Source organism: Gambusia affinis, linkage group LG17 (genome assembly GCF_019740435.1).
Source record: "Gambusia affinis linkage group LG17, SWU_Gaff_1.0, whole genome shotgun sequence".
Lineage (NCBI taxonomy): Eukaryota > Metazoa > Chordata > Actinopteri > Cyprinodontiformes > Poeciliidae > Gambusia > Gambusia affinis.
The window spans coordinates 25565413-25584593 of NC_057884.1; the positions used below are offsets into that span (position 1 = coordinate 25565413).

The window sequence follows — 19181 nt, forward strand, 5'->3', positions numbered from 1 at the left end:
AGTTTGTGCCTTTTTTACTTTACAATGTTCAAACTACACATTTTAATGTCAGAGGCAAACTTAGGAGGAAGTACAAAGAAACTATTTTCCAATTTAAACTATGATTGTGGCAGAAAAGCTAACCGACTTGATTCTTTCTGAAAAATAGAAAATATAAATAAAAATTTATTCAAAATTAAAGTTAAATATTTTGTTGTTGAGTAAACATTTATTTATTTGATTTTACTGAAATAAAAGCGAAATGATTGTTAGCGAGGTGTCCCTTCAAGCGCTCCGTGTCGTTCCGGTCCGTCACTGCGGTGTCCGAGGACACGTGAAGGCACCGCAGGCTTTGACAGCGCAGAGCCAACATGGCGGCTGGTCGCTGAAGCAGCCGGACTCCTCCTCCGCCTGTTGTTGTCTCTGGGAGCCGTCAGGTGAAGCACCAAAAGCGGCCAGGATCGTCAGGGACGCTCGGGGAGCGGATGCCCGCCCTTTCTGCCTCCTGTCGCGGTTCTTTTCCAGCTGGTGTTCGGTATGTTCGGAGCGGACTGACACGACAGCAGCAGCGGCTGAAGGTGGAGCGTCTCCCCGGGTTTCCTCACCTGTCTCCCGGTATGACTCAGAGCAGGTAGGGGGCGGGCGGACAGGTTGACCGGGTACTTCTGCTTAGTTTTTAGGTTTTTCTGGTAAACTCTGGTTCTTCCTGGTCAACTGGAGCTGGTGTGACCGTCAGCTGACTCGCTGCTTCTGGCTGAATATTAACTGTTTATTGCTGAAAGCTAAAAAGCCTCTAAATGCTGTTGTGTTCAAAGACCGCAGGGACATTTTAACTTCTCATTTATGGAAGTTGGTCACCTGGAGCTGAAAGGTCTGGTGGTGGTGATGTGGCTCCGCCCTTTGGTCAATCAGAACAGGTGACCTTTGACCTCCTGGAGCATCCAGGTCACACTGATCCACATTCTCTAAACCAGGCAAAACATTATGACCAGACCTGTCCTCCTTTCAGCCTCTGGATTTCTGCGTTTTTACCTTCAGACAGTAATGATGCGTAACCGTAGCAACAAGGTATCATTTTTTTTTACAGCTGGTAGCAGCTGATTAGCATCTTAAAACCTTAAGTAATTGAACTATGACCCCAAACTGTCTCACTCAGGCAGCGGTTTAAAGAGGAGGAGCAAAAGCAAAGGAGGAGGAACAGCAGAGCTGCTAACAGCTGATGTTGTCATTCAGGACATGTTGATGTTGAGCTGTTAGCGCGTCGGGACACAGCAACAGTCTTCAGTCAGAGGCCTCTTTAGATGGGCTGGCACACAGACTGCTACTGCAGAGCCTTCCAGCCCGCAGCATCACCATTTAATGAAACTGGAGGATCTGAGTTATGGCGTCATGTAGAAGTGTTCTGAAACTGGATGTTCTGACCCAGTTCTGTCAGAACCAGCAGCTCCTTTGGGTCCAGTCTGCAGTTAAACACGGATGCTTCAGGTTCTGATAAACTTGGATTTTATTCAGGATTTAATTCTTGTATGTTCTGGACTCCCCCGAGGTTCTGGTTCTGGATTGTTCTGCAGATTCTCTGGACTCGGTTCTTTGTGGTTCTGTAGAAACGGCTGCAGATTGTTTTCACCGTTTGGATTCTGTCGGTTTTCATTTCTGCTTTTAATGACCCGGTTTCATTCCCCACAGCGGACCGACCCGGTTGTACTAAAACATCTGACCCGGAGTTTTCCTGACGATAATCTAAGTTTAATCCTCAATAATCTCCTCGGACCGGAACCGGACCTGATGAAGAACTTTAGTGTCTCCGTTCATCTGAGCTCAGATGGTTTTAAACTTCTTCGTCTCCAGAGAATCATCAGACCAGAAGCTGCTGAACACCAGAGATATCGACCCGGTTCTGGTTCTGGTTCTGGTTCTGCAGAAACATGACATGTTTTAACCCCAGAGGTCCGTTCCACCAGCTCTGACTGGACTGACCAGAACTTCCTGGTTTCTGACCAATCAGAACTCAGAGCCCACGCTCACCTCTGATTGGTTCTGGTTATCTGGACCTGGAGGTTCTGACCCGGATGGTTCTGGATGAGTTTCTTGCCTGATAAAAGTATTGATGAATCTGTTGGTTCATGTTGCCATGACAACGGTCCTCCTCTCCTCCACAGCTAGGCTCCTCCCCCTATGAACTGATGATGTCATCGCCTCCGTCGCAGCCCATTGGCTCCGCTCCCTCAGCTCTGGACTCGCTGTCCGTCTCCTCGCTGCTGTCCGGGGATCTGGACGATGATGACGGTGAGGAGGAAGGCCTGGGCGACCTGGAGGTCAACCCGTACGACGGCCTGCCCTTCTCCTCGCGTTACTACGCCCTGCTGGAGGAGCGGCGGCGGCTGCCGGTGTGGCGGCTGCGTCAGAGCTTCCTGGAGCATCTGGAGAGCCACAGCATGGTGCTGCTGAGCGTGCCCAGTGGAGCCGGGAAGAGCACACAGGTGAGCAGGGAGGAAACGCTGCTGTTAGCAGGGAGGGCTAGCTACATTAGCTCTGTAGGCGGTAGAGATCCATACCACCATAACCATCAGTGACATCACAGAACCAATCAGGATCCGGATCATCAGGAACGACGCAGCAGCAATCTGTAGGAAGATATATTCAGCATCTAAAGTTTCCATAAACCTCAGAAAACACCACCAGCTGCCAGAGCCTCCAACCGGAGAACAACTGAAGATAAACAGTTGAACTGAACGTCCAGCTCCTCTTCCTCACCGAGATTCAGACCAACAGTTTGACATCTGGGCTGAGCCGCCGCCTGAAGGCCACGGAGCCTCAGAAACCCAGCAGACATGAGCTGCTGGCGCCAAACCTGCTGGACTTTTGTTTTTCTACCAGTAGAGGGCGAACTTCTGCTAATCCGCTAACAGTGGAGCTAATTTCTAGTTTAGTGCTTTTTGGTAACTTTAAAAATATTTAGCACTTTTCCTCCTAATACTGTGTTGATACAGAGATGTAGAATCAGTTTGTATAAATACCTTGTGAAAGCACCAACAGATCAGAGAAGTGAATCAGTTCCCTGTATTTAAAACTGAACATGTTGTAGTTTTCACGTTTCACCTGCAGCTCTTTGACTCCCGTCTTGCTGGGGTGACCTGGTTGCCATGGTAACGCCTCTCCCTTCGGGCGGATGGACGTCAGGTTGAATTTACTCCCTGCTGTAACCTGAAGCTCCATTCAGCCAGAGACGCCCTGCCCTCCTTTCAGCTTTCAGTCTCACCTTTGACCCCAGGCTGTTGCCATGGTGACCTCGCCCGCTGCTTGATCTCTGTTCAAATATTGACTCTGATCTCCAGGATCTGATGTTTGTTTGTTTTCTGGTTGTGGATGAGAGAGTTTTTATCCTGGGATGTTTGTTCAGGTCTGATCAGGAGCAGGAAGCTTTCATGTTGCTGCTCTGTGCTCAGCAGCGCCCCCTCTCTGCAGGTGGCCCAGTGGTGCGTGGAGTTCTCCCTGTCCTTTGAGTTTTCCCACGGCCTGGTCTGCTGCTCCCAGCCGCACCCTGAGGCGGCGCTGAGCCTGGCGCTGCGCGTGGCCGACGAGATGGACCTGAGTCTGGGCCTGGAGGTCGGATACCGAGTGTCGCATGACGACAGCTGCACACCTGACACCCTGCTCAGGTGAGGCGGACGTTCAGGTCAGGTTGTTCTGTCAAACAGCCAATCGGTTTGTTTTAAACAGCAGATCAGAGAGAAACGTCCAGCTTAACACCGATCTGCACCAACCAGAGAAAATGTTCCTAATGTGAACGAGTTCAGTCAAGTCTGTCAAGGAATCAGTTTATTTTTTAGTTTTGGTCCAGAAAACACACAGTGTCTCCTTTAATGGCCCTTTAAGTTGTTGGTTTGAATCCCGTCAGGTTAATTCTTGCTCCCTCTCTCTCTCTCTCTCCTCTGCAGGTTCATCAGCGACACGTTACTGCTGGAGGAAATGATGTCGGACCCGTTGCTGCGGCAGTACCACCTGGTGGTTCTGGACGAGCTGCAGGAGCGAACCGTTCCCACCGACGTGCTGCTGGGCCTGCTGTGTGACGTCTGCCGCCAGCGACCCGACGGCTTCAGGGTCGTCCTCCTCGCCCACCCGACGCTGGCGCCGCGCCTGGCCGCCTTCCTGGGCCCCGCCGTCCCACACCTGGCCCTGGACGGCCCCGAACGGCCCCCGCACCACCAGGTGGAGGTGATGTACCGGGAGCTTTCCTCTGGGAAGGAGCCGGTGTCTGCAGCCTGCCACATGGTGCTGGACCTGCACCGCAGAGGAGAGGAGGGAGACATGATGGTGTTCCTGGCCGACGCCCAGGTGGATGGCAACAATATAGAGAAATTATATAAAAATATAGAAATGTTGGGAAAAAATACTGTAATAAATACATATATACATATATATATATATATATATATATACATATATATATATATATATATATGTATATATATATACATATATATATATATATATATGTATATATATATATATATATATACATATATATATATATATATACTGAAATTTTACACTCATTCATGATTTGTGAATTAGTTTCTGCTGGTAAATCAGCTGCTTTGACCCAGTAAAGGTGAAACCTGAGAGCTGTCAGGAATCCGCCGGTTCTGTTGGTTTTGTGCTTTAAACAAAGGGAACCGGTCCGACTGACCCGGTTCTGCTGCTGTTTGAACACAAAGAGGACCTGCAGGGTTAACCCCTTAGTTTCCTCTCCAGGAAGCAGGAAGTGGCGTTAGCTAGAAGCTCAGGATGTTAGCTAGGAGGAGCTGCTGTTCCCACTGCTGACCACCGGGGGGCAGTAATGTTCAGGGAGGGAAGGAATCAAACGTTTGGATTGATCCGGTTTTCCGTGTCGCTGCAGGAGGTGGAGGAGTGTCTAGTTCTGCTGCAGAAGGAGTCTGTGGCTCTGAGTCCTCAGCTCGGATCGCTCCGGTTCCTCCCGCTCCACTCCGGACTGGCCGGCCTGGCCCAGCGGGTCTACGAGTCCGGTCCTGGCGCCGAGCCAAAGGACGGCGACCCGTCCGAGGGCGATGCCGGCGGCGGCGTCAGGAGGAAGGTGATCCTCTGCGACACGCTGGGAGAGGCGTCGTTCTCCCTGCAGGGGGTCCGCTACGTGGTGGACACGGGTCTGCAGCTGAAGACGGTGAGTTCTGGAGGAGAACCCTGGGATCTGGGTCGGGTGGTTCTGAACCAGAAGCTTCTCTCTGTGCGGCTTCCAGGTTTACAACCCTCAGATCCGGGCCAACTCCCAGGTCCTAAGGAGCATCAGCCGGCACCAGGCGGACATGAGGACCCAGCGGGTCAACAGCCAGCTGTCCGGTAGGTCCACAGGTTCTGGTTCTGGTTCTGGTGGACCTGGCGGGTTTCCTGACGGTGTGTCCCCCTGTGTCAGGGCTGTGTCTGCGGCTGTACTCCCAGGCCCAGTATGAGTCCGGCATGGCGGAGGCCCGCGGGCCCAGAGTCACCGAGGAGAACCTGAGCCACCTGGTTCTGCTGCTGAAGAGGCTCGACATCGCAGACATGGGCCAGTGCAAGTTCCTGGACCGGCCAGGTACCACCTGCTGGGTCTGGGTCTGGATATAGTCCTGGTCCTGGTCCCGGTTCTGGTTCTGATGCCGCTGTCCCTGCAGCTCCTGAGGCCCTCATGCAGGCCCTGGAGGACCTGGACTACCTGGCCGCTCTGGACGACGACGGGAATCTGTCAGAGGTCGGGATCATCATGTCGGAGCTGCCGCTGGAGCCGCCGCTAGCTAAAGCGCTAATCGCCGCCTGCGAGTACGACTGCGTGGAGGAGCTGCTCACCATCGCCGCCCTGCTGACAGGTGAGGAAGAGCAGGAAGGAGGTCTTCATCAGCAGAGAGTCGGTCTGTAGACTGACAGGTTTTACTGTCTGAGAGAAGAGGAAGGAAGAAGGAACGAGCTAGCTAGCATTGCTAACTAAACAGCTAGCATCGCTAATAAACAGCTAGCATTGCTAACTAAACAGCTAGCACTGCTAACCCTTAAGAGTTCATCATACATTTCAGTTACTCTAACGCTAAATACACCAACATGGTATTTAGCCTAAGCTAATGCTATAGCATGTTAGTATTAAGGGAAGCTAATGCTAAATGCTAAAGTAACATAGTATTCAGCGTAAGCTAATGCTAAAAATGCTATACCAAGTTGTGGAACGTAGCAGAAGCTAAAGTTAAATCTCTACACTAACCCAGGTATTTAGTAAATTAGCATTTTAAAATGTATCTGGGAAAAATTATCTTAGAGGATGCTACGTGTGCTAACAAAAAATTAGCTTAGCTAATAGCGCATTAGCAGTAAGTCTGCCCTCCACAGGATAAATGAATGAAACAAGAGGAGGAAAGAAAGGAAGAGAAAAGGGGAAGTGAACCTGGACTACTGAGGACTGAAGCGTCCGTCTGTCCGTCCGTCTCTGACTGGACCGTTTCTGTTCCAGCTCCTTCCTGCTTCCTGTCCCCGGACCCCAGCAGACAGGAAGCTGCCGTGTCCGCCTGGCGCCCCCTGCTGCACCCGGAGGGCGATCACCTGACCCTCATCAACGTCTACAACGCCTTCCTGGAACGTGCGTCCCGCCTCTCCAGGTCTCTGTCCCAGTGTCTCCGTCTCCTGACGTCCCTCTGTTGTCCCCACAGACAACGAGGACGAGGCGTGGTGCGGCGCCACCTTCCTGAGCCACGCGGCGCTGCGGCTCGCCGGGGTCATCAGGGCGGAGCTTCTGGAGGTCATGCAGAGGATAGAGCTTCCTGTTTCCCCGCCTGCCTTTGGTTGCCAGGACAACTGCACCAATATCAAACGCGCCTTGATCTCAGGCTTCTTCCTCAAAGTGAGTACGGCCTTCAGAAGCCCCGCCCCCTTCTTCATCACTCCCCTCACCTCCTCCTCCTCCTCAGGTGGCTCACGATGTGGACGGGTCCGGTAACTACCTCCTGCTGACCCATCGCCACGTCGCTCACCTCCACCCGTTCTCCTCCTACCGCTGCCGGCAGCCGCCTCCCAGTTCACCTCCCAGTTCACCTCCCAGTCCGCCCAGCTGGGTCCTCTACCACGAGTTCACCGTCTCCAGGGACAACTGCATCCGCATCGCCTCCGAGGTTCATCCCCAGATGTGAGTCTGAGTCTCTGACAACTTTATTCCTCACAGAAACACGACAGACGCAGCTACAGATTACTGTAGAGATTATTGTCAAATAATCTGATGATTAATCTGCTAATCTGATGATTACTCTGTTAATCTGATAATTAATCTGTTAATCTGATTATTAATCTGCTAATCCGATGACTAATCGATTGATTAATTGGTTAAATATTCTGGTGATTAATCAATTATTATGACGAATAATTAGTTATTCTGGTGACTAATTATATGCAAAATGTTTATATATTTTGTTTACTTTGAGTCTGTATTCTGCAGTTAATGATTAATTAATTAGTTTCTTTCAATAATCGATTCATTGCGATTAATCAGATTGATCATTTCAAAGCTAAATCTCCAATCAGAGGTAGAATGAGTTCTTAAAGAGACAGACATCAGGTCAGTTTGGGTTCATCCATCACCAGCAGCGCCATCAGGTGGCCACTCTGGGAAACGCACATTTAAATGTTTATAACTTTATAGAAACTGAGAGATTTACAGAACCTCGACTGTTTACTGTCCTACAATCGGACCCGACTCTTCCTCCCATTTTCCATCATGTGGTCAAATCAGCTCCAGCTGTTCGGACAACATCTGTTTTAATATTCTTTGTAGATTCAGTTTAATTCATTCAGACATTTAGGATAAATTATGTTTATATTTCTTATGACAATTTGTGTATTTGGATCAAAATGATTACTAGTTAAATCTCTATTGCATTCTAATCTATTATATTGGACGATACTAAAGCCTCCTTCTTAATTTGCATATCTAATTGCAGTTCAGGATTTGAGGGCTACAGATTTAGCTGGGCAGTTAGAGTGGAGCCACAGTTTTTTCTCCTCTCTCTCTTTAGACTCTTTTGTTTACGCTTTATTATTTTTGTGGAAAAGTAACTTTTGTACCGTTTTTATGTCTGAACTAAACCGTTAAACTTGATCAAGAGGATCCAGTCTGGGTTTTTTGTCGTTTTGTCATCAAATGGACCAAAGAGGAAAGACGGAGAGCGTCAAGCTTATGGCTTCATTATTTAGGAACCTACATGCTTATTACGTAACTTTTTCCAAAATAAATGTAAAAAAAAATAAAATGTCATTTATTTTTTATCATATGTATCAGATTTATTGATCGCTGATCATATTTCGTATCTTAACTCTGATCCGAAGTTTTAATCCGTTATAATTATGCTGCTAGCATCAGACGCAATGAAACTCCGTCAGGAAGCTGCTAACCTGAAGTTAAAACTGAAACGTGTCTGAACAAGTTCACATCCCAGCCTGCAGGACAAACGAGACAAAATATTAACAAAATTATCTACAGAGACAAAATTATCTACAGAGACCAATGACCAAACTAGCATGCTAGTTTGATCATTAGCATGCTAGTTTGATCAATAGCATGCTGGTTTGATCATTAGCATGCTGGTTTGGTCATTAGCATGCTAGTTTGCTCATTACATGCTAGTTTGATCATTAGCATGCTGGTTTGATCATTAGCATGCTAGTTTGATCATTAGCATGCTGGTTTGATCATTAGCATGCTAGTTTTATTATTAGCATGCTGATTTGGTCATTAGCATGCTAGTTTGCTCATTACATGCTAGTTTGATCATTAGCATGCTGGTTTGATCATTAGCATGCTAGTTTTACCATTAGCATGCTGGTTTGGTCATTAGCATGCTAGTTTGATCATTAGCATGGTAGTTTGATCATTAGCATGGTAGTTTGGTCATTAGCATGGTAGTTTGATCATTAGCATGGTAGTTTGGTCATTAGCATGGTAGTTTGATCATTAGCATGGTAGTTTGATCATTAGCATGGTAGTTTGGTCATTAGCATGCTAGTTTGGTCATTAGCATGCTAGTTTGATCATTAGCAGACTTGTTTTGTCATTAGCATGCTAGTTTGGTCATTATCATGCTGGTTTGATCAATAGCATGCTGGTTTGATCAATAGCATGCTGGTTTGATCATTAGCATGCTGGTTTGATCATTAGCATGGTAGTTTGATCATTAGCATGGTAGTTTGATCATTAGCATGCTGGTTTGATCATTAGCATGGTAGTTTGATCATTAGCATGGTAGTTTGATCATTAGCATGCTGGTTTGATCATTAGCATGGTAGTTTGATCACTAGCATGCTAGTTTGATCATTAGCATGCTAGTTTGGTCAATAGCATGGTAGTTTGATCATTAGCATGCTAATTTAATAATTACATGCTAGTTTGATTATTAGCATGCTAGTTTGATCATTAGCATGCTGGTTTGATCATTAGCATGCTGTTATCTAATCTCTACATTTTTCCTCATCAATCCATTTTCTAACAGAAAGGTAAAATTGTTTTAAGAAATCATTAAAACTTCAGTTTTTAGGAGTTAAACTCTGTGATCAACATAACTCTAAATGTTCCTGGATGGATAATAAACTATCTTGAGTTTAACTCTGTTAGTTTATCGTTTCTCTGTTTGGATGTTTTCTCTCCGTCAGGCTGGTGGAGTTGGCGCCTCAGTACTTTCTGGGAAACCTGCCGGCGAGCGACGGGAAGGAGCTGCTGATGGAGCTGCGGCGGAGCGTAGCGCCCCCTGCAGGCCAGCCGGACTCAGGAGACAGGACTCAGAAAGACAAAACGGCCGAGACTCTCAACCAGTCCAGCACAGAGCTGTGCGTCGTCCAATGAGACGCAGGGGGCGGGGCTTTTCAGACGGCTGGTTCTGGTTCTGTAATCAGGTTTAATCTGGACTTTAATCTGGACTTCTGCTGGAATAAAAATTAATCCAGGAGTTTGACTCGTATGCAGCTGCTGAAGAACATTCACACTAATTATTTTCTATTTCCTGTTTTAATTTAAGATTTTAAACTTATTTAATGAGTGGTTTCGGTGTTTCTGTTGCGTTTTTTTAATTAAAAACAGGAAGTGAAGTTTTTTGTCAGTTCATCCAGAACCTGAATCGGGTCACTGCGGTTCTGCTTCCCCGTCAGATTTCCTCTCTATGCAGACGACTCTGAGGTTTACTGAGATCATCACGTTTTTCAGACCCAGTTTGGGATTCTGGCTTCCCAACACGGCGTTTCCTGTCTCTGTTGTTTTTATTAGCAATATAAATAAAAAGATCATGTTTGAAATCTGAACATTTTATTAATTTTTACGCCTGATTCAAGTTGTCTGAAGGAAAAACGTTGGACAGGAGGTAAGTTCATCCTCTAATATTCAGAAAAACAGAGATGACATCATGAAAGCTCCAGTTTTATTGCAGATATTTCCATATTTTCAGAGGTTCTGGTAAACCCGGTAAAGGTCCGCTCGCCATCAGAGCGGTCACTGCTGCCGCAGGAAGTCCTTGGCGTTTTCCTCGGCGGAGCTGCTGCTGGTCACCGGCAGGTTCTTCATGTCCAGGACGTTTTCCTTCAGCGCCTTCAGCTCCTCCTCCGTCTGGGACCGGATGGACTGGAGGGGAACGGACTCGGGTTAGGAACCGGTCATCCTGCAGAACCGACCCGGACGCAGCAGGACGTACCTCCAGGTCTTTGGTGATGGAGTGGTTGGGCCCGTGAGTGACCATCATGATGCGGTAAGCCTCACAGATCATCTTGTGGCTGACCTCCACCTGCCCAGCGTGCCAGTGGGTGACCCCTGACCTCATCAGGGCCAGGCCCAGCTGGGCGCTGTTCGGGTGGTACAACTTCCTGTTTGGGAGGAAGGACAGAGAAAAGACCAGGATCAGACCTTCAGGATGCATCCCCACCATTCAGCCCAACTCCTGTCCATCTGCCTAGTCAAAGTCCGGTTCTGGTGTGAATGCTAATTGAACTTCAGACCTCGGTCACGGTTCTGTTGATTTCTCTTTTGTCTTTATCCTAAAGAGAAATCCTCCAACCCTAAAATCTGACGCCTCCATCTTGTTTCCATCTGGTGAAGAAGGAAGTTGCTCTCAGTGTCTTCAGAGGTTTTTGTGTGGTTTCCTTCAGTGGTTGTTGGTGCAGCGCCCCCACAGGCCAGGAGGGGAACAGGTTGGTTGGACTCAGAACCACAGCAGCTGGTTCTCTTTCTCCTCTGGTTCCAGCTGAACCGGGTCTACCGGACCATCAGGTGTGAAACAGCCTACAGGAACATTCAAACTTTACGTTTGCTTGATGTTCCGGTACAGCTCATGTACTCACGTGTATCCTTCCACCATCTTGCGAGCGTATCCTGCAGCTTCAGAGAACTTCCTGTGGTGGGTCAGCACCTCGGCCAGGACGGACAGCACCTTGAGTTTATACAGGTGAGTGTCGCCCAGAACGTCCTGCTGCTTCTCCAGACACTCCTGGCACAACTTCAACACCTGAGGCAGCAGAGAAACGTCAGACTGAGACGTCCAGAGACGGAGCAGCAGGACGCAGGACAGCCTACCTGGCTGTGATCTCCGTCTCCACGGGCTTTCTCAACCTTCTCCAGAGTCTCCTTGCTGAAGGCGCTGACCTCTTTCACCGCATCCGCAGAGGGCTGTCGGGAAAACCCGGTGAGGAGAGGAAGGCGACGTCCTGAAGAAGAACCCAGAACGTTTCACTGACCTTTGCCTCGGCAGCTGCTGCCATCAGGTCGTCGCCAACATGGCGGCTGCAGTGATCGCAGCTGCAGTCGAAGTGGAAACGCTCCTTCAGCTGTTTCTGGCGATCCGCCGACAGGTTGAGGACGTCCACGTAGCTGATGGTCAGCTCCTCGCCCTGGCAGATCCTCCCCAGAGCGCGCAGCTCCATCCTGCACACACCAACGGAGGAAGACCTCAGTTCTGGTCGGGTGCAGCTGATTACTGAGGCCGGGTCCGGTCTGTGGTACGCACCTCAGCGGAGAGTGGAGGGTGGAGTTCACAGCTGATTGGCTGCAAAAGACCAACATTGAAATGTTTATTTCTGTCCGTGTCCTCTAATGGACAGCAGTGGACTGAATCTGAAATGTTTCACGATCTTCTGGAACCGTGATGTCAGCTGTAGAGTCTGACGGATTCAATGGGAGCTTTTTGTTTCTGAGTGACTCCTTCTGTTTCCAGAACCTCCACAGATCTTCACATCAACCTTATCTGTGTCCAACGTACAAATCACCTACTTTCCGTGGTTGAGGGTGGCGGTGCAGTTGGGCCAGCAGTCGTGGTTGACGAGGCTCAGGTTGGGGAAAAGTCCCAGACCGACGGTCTGCAGACCTCTCTGGTCGGGAAGCGTCAGTCCGTTGGATTTGATCTGCAGAGACACAGAGAGGTCAGCGGAGAGGTCAGCGGACCGGCAGAGACATGCGGAGCGTCACGGCGGAGGAGGCCGACTGACGAGGCCGAAGACGTGGCTGATGAAGTCGGCCGGGTGCTGCTTCGTCCCACAGGACCAGAACCTCAGGAAGCTCTGGACGTCGGCCTGCAGCCTCTTCAGCTGGTCTTCAGGCAGATCCTTGAGATGATCCTGCAGCTGATCCACGGCCAGCAGCTGGCTGTCCGACGCCAAACCCTGGTCTCTGTTCCTGCGCCACAGCAGCCGGCCAGCCAGTCTGCAGGGAGAGGCAAACAAACAAACTCAGGTTAACAGGAAACATTTAGCAACAATGTTCACATCTGTAGCATCTGCCTTTGTGGAAAACTCCCAAAACGTTTAGTGCGTCTCCAGCATGAACTGATGAATTTAATTTAATCTGATTTTTCTGCACCAGATCCAAGATCCATTCAGGACTTTAGTTCTTTCTGACCGATTACCAGACAAAATGTCCCAAAACAAACCAGCCTCCACCGTCTCGGTCCTGTAAACCCACCAGGTCCAGATCCCTCCTCACCGGACGTTCTCGTTGGGCGCCGCCCCGAGTTTCCTGATGGCGGCACACTCCTGCTTGTGTTCGTCCCATCCAGCCGTCTGGCAGGTCCGGTTGCAGTAGTGGGCGAAGCGGCACTGGGCGCAGCGGTGCAGGTTGGCCTGGCGACGGAAACAGCTGTGGCACACCTGGGAGGCCAAACTTGGACAAAACACAGCCGCGTAAAGATGCTAGCAGCTAGCATGCTAAGCTACAGAGCTAATCCAGGTTCTGGATCTGCTGCAAAAGTACTACAAATACAGAAACTGTTCTCTATGCTAACAGCTAAATGAGATGGATAAACTGCTGGTGATATAAATCATGAGAGATGAATGTCTCTGGTTGCCATGGTGATTCCCAAAATTATGGGATAGGAGGAGCAGCAGCATCACTGGTTTTATCCTCCATCAGTCACTGAGTGGAAACAGAACCTTCAGGCAGAACCAAGGCGTAAGCAAACTAAGCAGCTGCTAAGGGCCACTAGAGCCACCAGGGGCCACTAGAGCCACCAGGGCCACTAGAGCCACCAGGGGCCACTAGAGCCACCAGGGGCCACTAGAGCCACCAGGGGCCACCAGGGGCCACTAGAGCCACCAGGGGCCACTAGAGCCACCAGGGGCCACTAGGGCCACCAGGGGCCACTAGGGCCACTAGGGGCCACCAGGGCCACTAGGGGCCACTAGGGGCCACCAGGGGCCACCAGGGCCACCAGGGGCCACCAGGGGCCACCAGGGGCCACCAGGGCCACCAGGGGCCACTAGGGGCCACTAGGCCCCTCAGTGGAGCTGATTTATTATTTTTTAGTAATAATTTCTCTCATTATAATATCAAAAACACACAAATTCACCATGAAGTCATTTGTTTTTACAATAATATATATTTGATAATGTATGTAGAAATCATTATTTTATGCATAAAGATAAAAAGATGAATTGCTCTTGGCGCCCCCTGGTGGCCGCTGTAGGTACTGCACGGTAACGTGAGCTGGCGAGCAGAACATCCAAAGGTCCAAAGCTCCAGTCAGAAGTTAAGTTAGCAAAATAAAGTCTCATAAAAGTACTTATCCTTCAGGGAGGAAGAAAAGGAAGAGGAAGAACAGAAAAAAGACAAGATAAAGGTTTGTTTATCTTGGCATGTAAAAGATTAGTAAAGCTGCTAACAGAACATTAGCTTGATAGCAACCTGGACCGGTCCAGTTCAACAGCCAAACATTTATGCTAGGGTCTTTGTGTTTGTGTGAAACTGAGTTTAAACTTTAAACGAGTTGATTTTCTGGATATTTCTGAGGTATTTTTGGCTTCAAAACGTTTTTTTAAGAATAATTAAAACCTGTCAATGTTTGACATCGTCTAGTAAAATGTTTTTCTGTCAGGCTACATGATTAGCTGCTACATGATTAGCTGCTACATGATTAGCTGCTCTAGGCTGCAGTTGGGATTTGTTGTTTGCTGCTGAACTAAATCATTTAGTAACTAAAACAAACATTATTTTTAAATCTTTACTTTAATCTTCTAATATTAGATCAATATTCTAGAAAAATTACAACTTCATGCTTTTTATAATCTGACCTAATTCAGCTGCTTTCCATCCCTGAATCACTTCGTTTCTATTCTGTTACCAATATCAACTGATCAGGTGATTAACTGATCAAGTATTGATTTCATAATTATTAGAACTGATAAAAACATTGATCTGTTCAATATTTCTTTCTGTCTTTCAGTTAAATGATGAAAATCAGCAGCTTCAACTCAAATATTGATCAGATCAAATCAGAGATCGTTGATCGGATTTTCATCAAACTGAAGGATTAATTATTGATTTTTAGATTTTATTGAACCTGAACCTTTGATGTTTTTATGACCCAGCTGGGTTCCTGCTCGGTCCGGTCCGGTCCCGTCCGGTCCTGCCTGTCACCGTCCGGTTCATGTTACAGTTGTCATGGTAACCAGATCAGATCCCAGAAATGCCTTTAAATCCTCTGAACAGCAGCAGAACCCGTCCCACCCGGAGGTCCGGTACCGGCTCACCTGCTGTAGACCACGGCGGCGTAGCCCGGTTCGGCCAGCAGAACCTCCCCGGCGCTGAGCTCCCTGCTGGCCCGCAGGCCGCGACCTTTCACCCCGGCATCAAACAGCTCCATGACCGGACCGGTACCGCCGGACGGACTGAAGGAGACTCGGCCGTCTCTCCTCGGTGCGACCCAACGGGGGAACCGGGAAGCCCCGCCCCTCCGGACCCACGGGTCGGACCCTTGTTTGGGTCGGTTCCCCTGCTGGTATTTTGGTCCCAGGCAGCTGCTGCTGTCCATCAACTGGAGCTGCTGCAGCTCACTGCCAGCAGAGGAGACGGACCGGACCGGACCGGACCGGACCGGAACCGTCCTGACGGGGCGGGTTAGAACCAAAACAGAACCAGAACAGGGAGGAAGTTGAGTCTGGATAAACAGTGTGATTGACCTCTGACCTCCATCTGTTTCCAGAAAATGTTTCATAAACAAACTGAATCATTTAATTTGTTTATTTGATGCTGGAACAAAAACAACAAAAACAAAAACTGATGAATATAAAAATATGCAAATTAATAAGAAGGAAAAATAACATTTTATCAAACAGGAAGTGAGGTCATCACTGTTCATGGTGGCGAGGGGAAAGCGGGACGTGGCCGTCGTGGGTTCGATTCCCGGACCTGATGAGATTTACTGCATGTCTTCCTCCTTCCTGTCGGCCGGCTGCAGATAAGAGACCCTAGAGGAAAAAACCCACTGTTCATGAACCCATCATGGTCACCGAACATCGGCCGCACCGTTACCACGGCAACGCCTCTTAAAGGGACAGGCCTGGTAAAATATGATTTCTATAATCAGGGCAAAAGCAACAATTATCAAAACCATCTTAGAAAAATAAACTGTAAGCAGAAAACAATTAGAAACTTTAATAACCTTCATCATCATCATCATCATTGTTGCTACTATTATCCTCCCATAGCTTCACTGTTTCATGGCTTCAGTATTTATCAGCTGACATGCTGACAGATCAGATCAATAATTAATATTTAAACTCTCTGGAAGGTTCCCTGACCTCTGACCTTTTTAAGGCACCATAAACATGGAATGTTTTTTACTAAAGCAAGAAAACTTTGATCCATTTTATCTCCAGTGGCGACGAGGAAATAACATTTCAGACCTGAAACATCGTTTCTTCAAACCGCCTCCAGTTTCATGTGAACAATGAAAACCTGACATGCAAGTCAAACCTCTAGCCTGACCTTTGACCCCAAATGTTTCTGATGCTGCAGCAGAAATTCTACTAAAGACTGAACTCCAGCTTCACTGTTCATGTTTCACAAAAAACAGCTGAGTCAGCAGGAAACCAGAACCCGTCCAGAACCAAAGAACCAACATGGTGAAGCATCTGCAGCCTGTTGAACTTTAAGTCCAAACTGCTGTTTGGACTCGGTTAAACTATAATCAGGTTCTGTTTGATCTGGACGCCGTCCAACATAGATACTGACTCCACTGCAGCGTCTGGTCCAGAATCAGAACAGAACCGAACAGAACCTCATGTTTCCAATCCGCTCTGGTTTCTCAGTTTGGTTCATCTGTGATCCAATAAACCGAAGAGAAAAAACCTTTAGAAGTTTCTCTTTTAGAAAGTTCTTCAGGTTCTGGATCCTGGTTCTGAGTTTTCCTCTAGTTTGATCACATCTAAGGCGAGACATTAGTGCCAAATTTAAGACTATTGTGATCCAGCAGCCGCTACTTCCTTGTAGCAGGAGGCTACTTCTATTCTAACCAATCGTCTCGTAGCTTTGGAGAGGCTAACAACTAGCATGTCTAGGATGGACACCTAGTGGGTAGCCACCTTCTGCTGTAAATTAGCACGGCTAGGTCTAACCTTGCATAGGCAGACCCTTAGCTAGGCTAGCATTAGCATTGAAGAGGTTATCCTATCCAATCCAAGGCTAATGTGCAGCAGAGACAGAAGGTAGGCTAGTAGGTGATCAGCCTTGGTTTGCTAGTCACTAGCCTCTCTAAAGCTAGTCAGTTCTCTACTTCTGATTTGCCAATACCGATTGCTAAGTCACTGATTTTGAACCTGAAAATGAAGAACTGGAGAACCGTCTTCCACAGTGACAGGATTAAGATTCATATATTATAAAGTTTCATCACAACATCGACGCTACAATTAAACGACGTGGCAGTGAGCAGCTGCAGCTGCTACACGTCGAAGACGTCCACATGTTCTCCGGAGGTGAACTTGTCCTCTAGCAACAGCTTCATCAGTTTGGCTGAAGACGCCTCGCAGGTCAGCAGCTGACCCTGAGCAAACATGTTGGAGAACGTCTTCTTGATGCTCGGGTCGGCCGTCCTGGTCCGGGCCTCCACCTGCATGTTGGTGTCCAGCGGTCCTGGTTCAGGAGGGACAAAGGAGACGCATCAACAGCCACAAACACAGAGAGGCTAGCTTGAAGCTAGGTAGGGCTAGCATAAACTAGGTAGGGCTAGCATAAACCAAGGTATAGCTAGCATAAACTAGGTAGGGCTAGCATAAACTAGGTAGGCTGGCATTAAGCTAAGTAGGGCTAGCTTAAAGCCAGGTAGGGCTAGCATAAACCTAGGTAGGGCTAGCATAAACTAGGCAGGGCTAGCATAAACCTAGGTATAACTAGCATAGAGCTAGGTAGGGCTAGCATAAACTATGTAGGCTAGCATTAAGCTAAGTAGGGCTAGCTTAAAGCCAGGTAGGGCTAGCATAAGGCTAGGTAGGGATAGCATAAAGCTAGGTGCTAGCTTACAGCCTACCTGGAGAGTAGCTGAGCACGCGCAGCTCCGGCTCCTCCTCGGCCAGAACCTTGAACATCATGTCTCTCGCCGCCTTGCCGGTGCAGTAAATGCTCCAGGAGCGGAACGGCTGCAGGGCGCAGAGCGACGACACGTTGATGACGTAGCGCCGCAGCCCGGCGTGCGGCGGGAAGGCCTGCAGCAGCCGCGCCGTCAGGCACATGGCGGAGCTGACGTTCAGCGACAGGTAGGCGTCCACCTCGGCCATGTCCGTGAACCCCTTCATGTACTTAGAGACGTCGCCCAGAGAGCCTGCGGGACAGAGAACAGAGGTTAGAGAGGTTCCGATCCAAACAGAACCCGGCGCTGGTTCTGACCCAAACCCAGGAGACAAAGGAGCCTGAGATCCGTCAGATGGGTCGGATCCACCAGAGCTTCAGATTTATGATCCGGATCATAAATGGTTCCGTCGATCAGCTGCAGCGACACTGATGGGAATTTATCAGTAATTTTTTTAGGCTATAACATATTTTATGTTATGTGTAATGTTTATTATTTTTTGTAATCAATGAATCTTTTAAAATTATGTTCACAAATATTTACATTTAATGAATAAATCTAATTGTTTTTTATTTCTAGAACATATAAATGTTTTTCAGTAATGTTTACATTTATTCGTATTTTTATCTGAAAATCTTTCCTAATTTTTTCATCTGGAATGTTTTGCTTTTTGTTCATATATAGATATATACTATTTAAACTTTCTCTCTTATCTTAGTTCATCACCAGGATGCAAATCCTACCTAACAATAATAATAATAATAATAATAATAATAATAATAATAATAATAATAATAATAATAATAATAATAATAATAATGTGTTTTCCTCACCAGCGTTGTTAATCAGTATAATTTTCTCCATCTCGTCGTTAAAAACTTCTCTGCTGGTTCTCATGATGTTCTCCAGACTCTCCACCTTCCCAACATCCGCCACCACCACCTCCACCTTCAGGCCGGCTCGGCCCGCCTCGGACTCGGTCAGCTCGGCCTGGACGGCCTGCAGGTCGGCCCCGGAGCGGGCCACCAGAACCAGCGCCGAACCGGGCTGAACCAGCCGGCACAGGTCCAGGGCCACGGCCCGGCCGAAGCCTCTGGAGGCCCCGGTGATGACGCAGAGAGTCCGGCCCAGGTCCGCGGCAGGAGGCATGATGAGGGCGATGGAGCTCCGAGGAAGAGGAGTCGGTTCTTCACCGGGAGGTTCGGATCAGCGGTTCTTCTTCTGGGATTCCTCTGACTGCTGATGCCGCGCTGTCGCCATCTCCTGGTTTTATACCGGAGAGGCCGGGCGCTCTGTCAGCAGAGACGATCTCTGATACCGCAGGGGGTAATTACAGAGTAATTATGGATCAGGATCAGGAGCTGGTTC

The 19181-nt window shown here is 48.3% G+C and overlaps 3 protein-coding genes across 4 annotated transcripts; 1 reads left to right on the forward strand and 2 right to left on the reverse strand.

Annotated features, from left to right (window-relative positions):
* Positions 1-212: 212 nt before the first annotated feature.
* Positions 213-10296, forward strand: dqx1 (DEAQ box RNA-dependent ATPase 1). 2 transcript variants are annotated; one of them, XM_044096147.1, is made up of 12 exons: positions 213-610; positions 2139-2459; positions 3445-3638; positions 3918-4314; positions 4880-5161; positions 5238-5337; positions 5411-5569; positions 5649-5840; positions 6473-6598; positions 6669-6859; positions 6927-7141; positions 9655-10296. In XM_044096147.1, exons 1-12 carry the CDS (start codon positions 242-244, stop codon positions 9842-9844), a joined length of 2736 nt encoding a protein of 911 aa, XP_043952082.1. In that variant the 5' UTR covers positions 213-241; the 3' UTR covers positions 9845-10296. The 2 variants fall into 2 exon arrangements, with proteins under 2 accessions (XP_043952082.1, XP_043952083.1); XM_044096148.1 differs by having other exon boundaries at positions 334-594; positions 2143-2459.
* Positions 10297-10395: 99 nt separating this feature from the next.
* Positions 10396-15296, reverse strand: smyd1a (SET and MYND domain containing 1a). The gene is made up of 10 exons (XM_044096149.1): positions 15001-15296; positions 12959-13135; positions 12466-12679; positions 12251-12381; positions 11988-12026; positions 11719-11905; positions 11558-11650; positions 11326-11489; positions 10683-10851; positions 10396-10612 (listed from the first exon to the last, which is right to left on the reverse strand). The coding sequence occupies exons 1-10, from the start codon at positions 15279-15281 to the stop codon at positions 10484-10486; spliced, it is 1584 nt and encodes a 527-aa protein (XP_043952084.1). The 5' UTR covers positions 15282-15296; the 3' UTR covers positions 10396-10483.
* Positions 15297-15616: 320 nt separating this feature from the next.
* On the reverse strand, positions 15617-19104 carry spra (sepiapterin reductase a). The gene is made up of 3 exons (XM_044096154.1): positions 18647-19104; positions 17775-18065; positions 15617-17380 (listed from the first exon to the last, which is right to left on the reverse strand). The coding sequence occupies exons 1-3, from the start codon at positions 18960-18962 to the stop codon at positions 17190-17192; spliced, it is 798 nt and encodes a 265-aa protein (XP_043952089.1). The 5' UTR covers positions 18963-19104; the 3' UTR covers positions 15617-17189.
* Positions 19105-19181: the final 77 nt, after the last annotated feature.

Excerpts from the sequence above, each read along its gene's own strand:
- dqx1 (XM_044096147.1), top strand. The coding sequence starts at position 242 with ATGATTGTTAGCGAGGTGTCCCTTCAAGCGCTCCGTGTCGTTCCGGTC. Across the intron at positions 5,338-5,410 it reads GGTCAACAGCCAGCTGTCCG|GGCTGTGTCTGCGGCTGTAC; the intron begins GTAGGTCCACAG and ends CCCCTGTGTCAG. Across the intron at positions 7,142-9,654 it reads TCCGAGGTTCATCCCCAGAT|GCTGGTGGAGTTGGCGCCTC; the intron begins GTGAGTCTGAGT and ends TCTCTCCGTCAG.
- smyd1a (XM_044096149.1), bottom strand. The coding sequence starts at position 15,281 with ATGGACAGCAGCAGCTGCCTGGGACCAAAATACCAGCAGGGGAACCGA. Across the intron at positions 11,651-11,718 it reads CAGCAGCTGCCGAGGCAAAG|CCCTCTGCGGATGCGGTGAA; the intron begins GTCAGTGAAACG and ends TTTTCCCGACAG. Across the intron at positions 10,613-10,682 it reads CCATCACCAAAGACCTGGAG|TCCATCCGGTCCCAGACGGA; the intron begins GTACGTCCTGCT and ends GTTCCCCTCCAG.
- spra (XM_044096154.1), bottom strand. The coding sequence starts at position 18,962 with ATGCCTCCTGCCGCGGACCTGGGCCGGACTCTCTGCGTCATCACCGGG. Across the intron at positions 18,066-18,646 it reads TATACTGATTAACAACGCTG|GCTCTCTGGGCGACGTCTCT; the intron begins GTGAGGAAAACA and ends TCTGTCCCGCAG. Across the intron at positions 17,381-17,774 it reads CGTGCTCAGCTACTCTCCAG|GACCGCTGGACACCAACATG; the intron begins GTAGGCTGTAAG and ends CTCCTGAACCAG.